A 6058-nucleotide genomic window follows, 5' to 3' on the forward strand; every position below is an offset into this window, starting at 1 on the left:
TAGATCAATATGGATCACTCAATGACTAACATGCTGATTCCGAAAATATATCTCTGGGACCGCACCCTATTATCTTGTTCTGGAGATGCATCTCTGAAACTTCTCCTAAACCAGTTTCAAGACAAAACCTATAACATAACATGTTTTTTCATTAACAAAAAACACAAATATTGTAACGGGGGAATATCAAAATTGCATTAAGACAAAATATGAACAAAGGGTAAATATATAACACTTCATTTATATTGAGACACAATTATGTACACTTATTTGTCTGGTAAAACTAGAAATTAAAACGAATCGAAACATATGTCGTTGGCTAAATCTATTGGTGGTACCCCCTTGAACTTTTGTGCATTTGATTCTCTTTCAATGTTGCTTATTTTCTCGAACTCTTGCATCCTTTATATAAAATGATCCGGGAAAATCTCAGCTTTTGTTGTTGAATGAGCCGTCCATTATGGTGATGTAATTGGTATAAGGCATTCCGATTTCAAGTAAATTTGAACAAAATGACTTGATTTTGAAAACCACTCAATACACATAATACGATCATTTGAATTTTGAGGTGGGGTCGTGCGCAGTGAAAAAAAGGTTTCAAAAAAACTGTATCTTGTCAGATCAATACACACTAAGTCATACTCACATGCTATTAGGTGACCCATGTTAGAGAAGCACATCCATTTTTCCTCTGATGCCGGACCGCTAAGGCAAAGAACAAGAGACTCATAAACGTTGTCGAAGTATTCTTTCTTTCCGTACAACCGTGTGTATGATTCTTTATGCGTATTCAAATCTTGGATAAGTTGATGGCTGACAAGTGTATGACTATATTCTCCTTTATCGAGTAAAGTCGAAACGACTTGGTAACCGCAATTATCGTCCCCATCAACATTGATGATCCGCTCGATATATTTGTGCATAAATACTGGCATCTCGTCGATGAATGGAATCTTTGGCAGAGGCGGCATTGGAGGTGGTATGCTAATGCGAGTTCCTTTTTACACACTTTCCTGAAATGCATAACGGAATCAACATATAGTTCTTTTGTGGAAGAGTTTACTATACGATTCCATGCATCAATTATTTTTTCCACAACCACTCTCGCCTTCACCATTTTTCCATCTTCTGACTCTATCTGTTTTGTCCCTACCACATGTTTAACCCGACTTCTCACATTCTTTATTATGTGATACCTACAAAGTAATGCATTAGAAGAAGGAAATACCTTTGCAACTGAATTCATCAATGCGGTATCGTGGTCGGTTACATCACTTTAGGCATCTCACCTTATCCTTCAACAGTGTCTGGCACACCTCTATCGCCCAAGTAAAGTTGTTCTCTTTTTCACACTCAAGAAATGCAAACTCAATAGAATATGTCTTCTTAGTTTAGGTAAAACCAATCATCTCCAATAATGGAAGTCTATACTTATTGGTCTTGTAGGTTGAATCAAGTATGAGCACCGTAGGAAACGTGTTGAACAACTTTATGGAATCATGATGAGTCCAAAATATATCTCTAACAGTAACTTCATCCTTGCACGTTCGGTACCTAAACACGTAACTGTTATCATCCAATAATTTCAGGAGTTGTTGAATCTCAGTTATATCCCCCCTAAGCGCCTTGTTAGTCAGATACCGAATATTATACATTTGCTTGATATTTGATATATTTTTGGATCGTTTTTGTTTCAATGTTGCAAGTATATTTTTCAGTTGAACCAAATTCAAGGTCATGTCAGCAACACATTCCTTCTCTCCCGGTATGAGCCGACACACACTAGGATGGCCAGCTAATTTTTCACACAAATCATAGTTATGCAAACCACATATCACATTAAATCTCCATTTTTTTTGCCAACGTGTAACCACACACCTTGAACGGACACTCACATTTTCTAGAACCAATGTCGTCTCTTTTAAAATTTTGAAGAGGAGTTCTATATTTCCCACTTCTTTCGCACGTCATTGTCACAAAAGTGCATCTTCTATCCAAACCATTATCAAACCTTCTGATAACCACACCAAACCCAAGTTTAGAGGCTTCCATACGAATTCATTGAAGCATTTGATCACGAGATTCAAACTCTTGCTTGTTTTTAAATTGGTTGCCAACATCTACTGCCTTCACGATAACACCTTGGACATTCGGAGAAACAACTTGCTTTGGGAAAACATTATGGTGCACCATATCTAATGAAAACAATTACAACATAACATCATATAAGCGATACTGTTGAAGACAAAACTGGAAATCAAACACAGACAACTGTTGGAAGTGCATCTCCGGACAAGTTCATATTTGTTCCGGATATACATTTTCGGACACACTCTTTTTAAAAAAAAAAAGATTAATATGAGCAATGCGGAGGGAAATAGAGGATCTTTATCTGGAATTTTATCTTTTTTTGCTCCTTATGATGTGATGAACCAAAAGAATGGAGATTTGGAGTAAAAAAATGGATTGAGAATAAAGGATTTTTTGGTGAAGAGTTTGGTTGAAAACCAACTATGGCAACAATGATTGTGTGATCATGCGACTGTTTCTTGTATCAAATAGTTCCAGAGATGCATCTCTAGAAATATCTGACATGCAAAGGAGACAGAAAATTTCAAAATTCCGCCCATAATTTCGGAGATGCATCTCCAAAGTTTCTAGTGAACTAGTAAATACATAAGGTATTTCTTAAAATGTTTCGGAGATGCATCTCCGGAATAAATATAACCTAATTTGTAGAGTGCTTCTCAGAATGACTTTTGCTGAGTATGTAATGCATCTCTAAAAATACGGGGTATTTTTGAAAATTCACGTGATATAGTAGAAACATATTGGATTCGCTAAGAAACTCTCCTATTTTAAAGACCAAATGATTATTTAAATAATGCTTAACAACTAAAGCTACTAAGCACTCTACAAGGGAATAATAGAAGGGCTACAAATTAAAAACTTGTGCCAGAGCATCTTGATGTACACGATCTTAAGCATCAAGATTCAAGACAATTAGGTGAGCACCGATTCCTATGTCAGGATACACAAAGGGTAAGACAGTAATATATGTTTCAACTTGCAAATTTGTAGGTAGACAACAAAAACTTTTACCTGAATCCAATAAAAATCTTTTATTAAAATTAACTTTTACACCCAAGTTTTTTAATCAATAGGATCCATTTTGATGCTTTGGACATCTTCTGTAAGTTTGTGCCTGCAAAGTTGAGTAATTAAGTTCTAATCCAGAAGGTGCTTCAACATATTTTTACTTTTACTGTTTCTACATGCAATTCTTCATGCTTTAATTATGCTTTTATGCAATTGAATATTCTAAAACAAAAGTGAACACATTTTAAAAAAATTGGTAGACTAGGATGGGGATACATTTTTACCTCTTGTCACCAATAGTCTCCACAAGAGCAACTACCCTGCTTAAAATGATGGAACCTATGTGTATCTCTAACAATTATTTGACGTTCTAAAAGCTGAGATGCATACTTGATGAAGTTATGGCAATCTGTACAAATTCGGATGTTCTTCATAATTCGAATTGGAGTCCTGTGCAAAGTGTTAATGATGCCAAAGACAAGAGCAAGTTTTTCACTGTGATGACTAATCAGTACTTCCCTTTGTTCTTCTTCTACATCCTGCATGACCAATTTTGCATCATAGGAATATCCAATTTCCTTCAATCTTCCTATTAAAGAGTCAAGATATGAATATATTTTCTTGTCTTGTGGATGAGACCTATCTCCCACTACAAAAGTGTGGATTTGATCCTTTAGTTGAATCCAAGATTGACCAGGTTGCTTTCTAACACCTCTTTGATGCATTAAACTCCTTACCGTGGCAGCCTCATCCCATCGATGATTAGAAGAACACATGTTTGATAGCAAAACATACGCGCCTGGATCAGACGGCGCACTTTGAAGTAGCATTTTGGAAACCGATTTTCCCATCTCAATATTTTTATGAAGTCGGCACGAAGATAAAAAAGATGTCCATACAGATGTCAAGTGAGCGATACCATTTTCAAAGATGAAGTTCTTTGCTTCAATCAAGTGACCTGCTCTACCATAAAGATTGACCATAGAGGTGTAGTGTTCAACTTCAGGGTTGATGTGATAAGTATCTTTCATCATCCTAAAATAACTACGTCCTTCTTCAATAAGCCCTACATGGCTGCATGCATTTAAAACCCCTACAAAAGTAACCTCATTTGGGATGATACCCTTATTCAACATTCCTTCAAAAAGACTAATTGCTTCCCTTCCTTGACCATGTAGAGCACAACCAGAAATCATTGAAGTCCACAGGACAACATTTGGTTCATTGATTTGCCCGAAAATCATCCGAGCATCATCCAAGCTACCGGATTTAGAATACATATCAATTAACGACGAACCAACATAAGCATCCACTCTATGCCCAATTTTTTTAATGTAGGCATGAATCTGCTTACCAAACTCCAAAGCTCCAGCATTGGCACAGGTAGAAATAATGGTTACAACAGTTCGAATATCCACAACAACTAATTCACGAATCATTGACATGAAAGTTTTAATACCATCTTCATACTTTCCGTTCCAAACATAACCGGAAACCATTGAACTCCATGAAACTATTCCTGCCTTAGGTTCCATGCGAGTAACTCCAAAATTCCCTTTTCTCAAAAAATTCAAAGGTACATCTTTGAGAATTGTAGATGCCTTATCAATTTTCCCACACTTGCCATACATTTCCACAAGTGAACTCCTTATAAAGCCGTCATTATTGAGGCCAAATTTTAAGACCCTCGGATGAATTTGTCTCCCAACCTCAACAAGTGACAAAGAGGAAGCCAAAATAAGAGCTATGGAGAAAGTGACTGCAGAGAATTCAGTCCCATGCTTCACCATAGAATAGAGTTGTTCCAAAGCTAATCTTTCATAACCACATTGCATCAACCCATCTATGATAGTATTCCAACTCACAACATCCTTGTAAGGAAAGTTCCTAAACATGTCAAGAGACTTCTCCACATCTCCTTCACGGAGATACGCACCAATCATTATATTCCACGACACAACGTCTTTCTCAACCATCAACTCAAAAAAACATTCAGCATATTCAAAAGCCTTGCATTTCAAGTAAAGATCAAGAATAGAATTCTCCAGCACAACATCTCCATCAACCCCATTCCTGAGAATCCACCCATGGACTCCTTTACCCAATTGAAGATTGCTTTCACCTGAACAACACTTGAAAACACTAGACAATGTATACTGATTTGGACAAGCACCCTTTGCTTGCATTTCTCTAAAAAGGCTAAAGACAATCTCTGAAGAGCCAGCTCTAGCAAAACCTGATATAAGGATGGTCCATGTTTGAGTGTCTTTGTGGAGAATTTCATCAAACAGCTTATGGGCATGGTTCATGTTGCTGGATTTAACATGGAGAGATAAAAGATAGTTAGCCAAGTTTGTATTTTGAAGAGAACCATTTTTGAAATAGTGGCCATGAAGGGCACCAAGTGGTGGTGGTGACGCATTGGATGTGGTGGAGTAAAGAAAGGAACATGGGTGGCGCCACCGAGAGTGAAAATTGGTGGATGAAACATGGTTGATGAATTTCCGACAATACCCAAGGTTACAAAAACCCATAAAAATGAGTGTTTCCACTCAAAGTTAACTTTGCGAAGCTTATTCATAGATGTACAAATTTCACCATGATGTTAGCTGTGTTTTTTTTGGTGAGAGACTATGATGTATATGTACGGGTAGCGCGTATCCGGTGCCGGTATCGGTATGGAATTTGTCATTTCAAAAAACTTTAAGGTACAAATAAGAATTTTTTTTATGAGTAAAGAATTAAAATGTTACGTTCATAAAATAAAAATTAAAAAAAAATTAAAAAAATTAAAAAACATAAATATATTATAAAAATACCATTTTAGAAAAAAAAACACAAATTTTTGAGTAATGAAAAAAAAAATACAACGAATGCGGTATATATGGGATACATATCTATATGGATACTTTACCATTTTAAAAGTAGATGAGAAGATAAGAGACTTGTTATATTTGAA

At 36.1% G+C, this 6058-nt stretch overlaps 1 protein-coding gene across 3 annotated transcripts; it reads right to left on the reverse strand.

The window, feature by feature from the left end:
* Nucleotides 1–248: 248 nt before the first annotated feature.
* On the reverse strand, nt 249–5829 carry LOC127126982 (putative pentatricopeptide repeat-containing protein At3g23330). Of its 3 annotated transcripts, none has more exons than XR_007805179.1 (3): nt 3384–5829; nt 3103–3205; nt 249–2195 (listed from the first exon to the last, which is right to left on the reverse strand). XR_007805179.1 is itself a non-coding variant. In XM_051056058.1 (2 exons), the coding sequence occupies exon 1, from the start codon at nt 5631–5633 to the stop codon at nt 3390–3392; it is 2244 nt and encodes a 747-aa protein (XP_050912015.1). In that variant the 5' UTR covers nt 5634–5829; the 3' UTR covers nt 2837–3205; nt 3384–3389. The 3 variants fall into 3 exon arrangements, 1 of the variants encoding a protein (XP_050912015.1); XR_007805178.1 differs by lacking the exon at nt 249–2195 and adding an exon at nt 2837–3021; XM_051056058.1 differs by lacking the exon at nt 249–2195 and having other exon boundaries at nt 2837–3205.
* Between the last annotated feature and the right edge of the window lie 229 nt (nt 5830–6058).

The sequence above is a fragment of the Lathyrus oleraceus genome, chromosome 3 (genome assembly GCF_024323335.1).
Source record: "Lathyrus oleraceus cultivar Zhongwan6 chromosome 3, CAAS_Psat_ZW6_1.0, whole genome shotgun sequence".
Taxonomy (NCBI): Eukaryota; Viridiplantae; Streptophyta; class Magnoliopsida; order Fabales; family Fabaceae; genus Lathyrus; species Lathyrus oleraceus.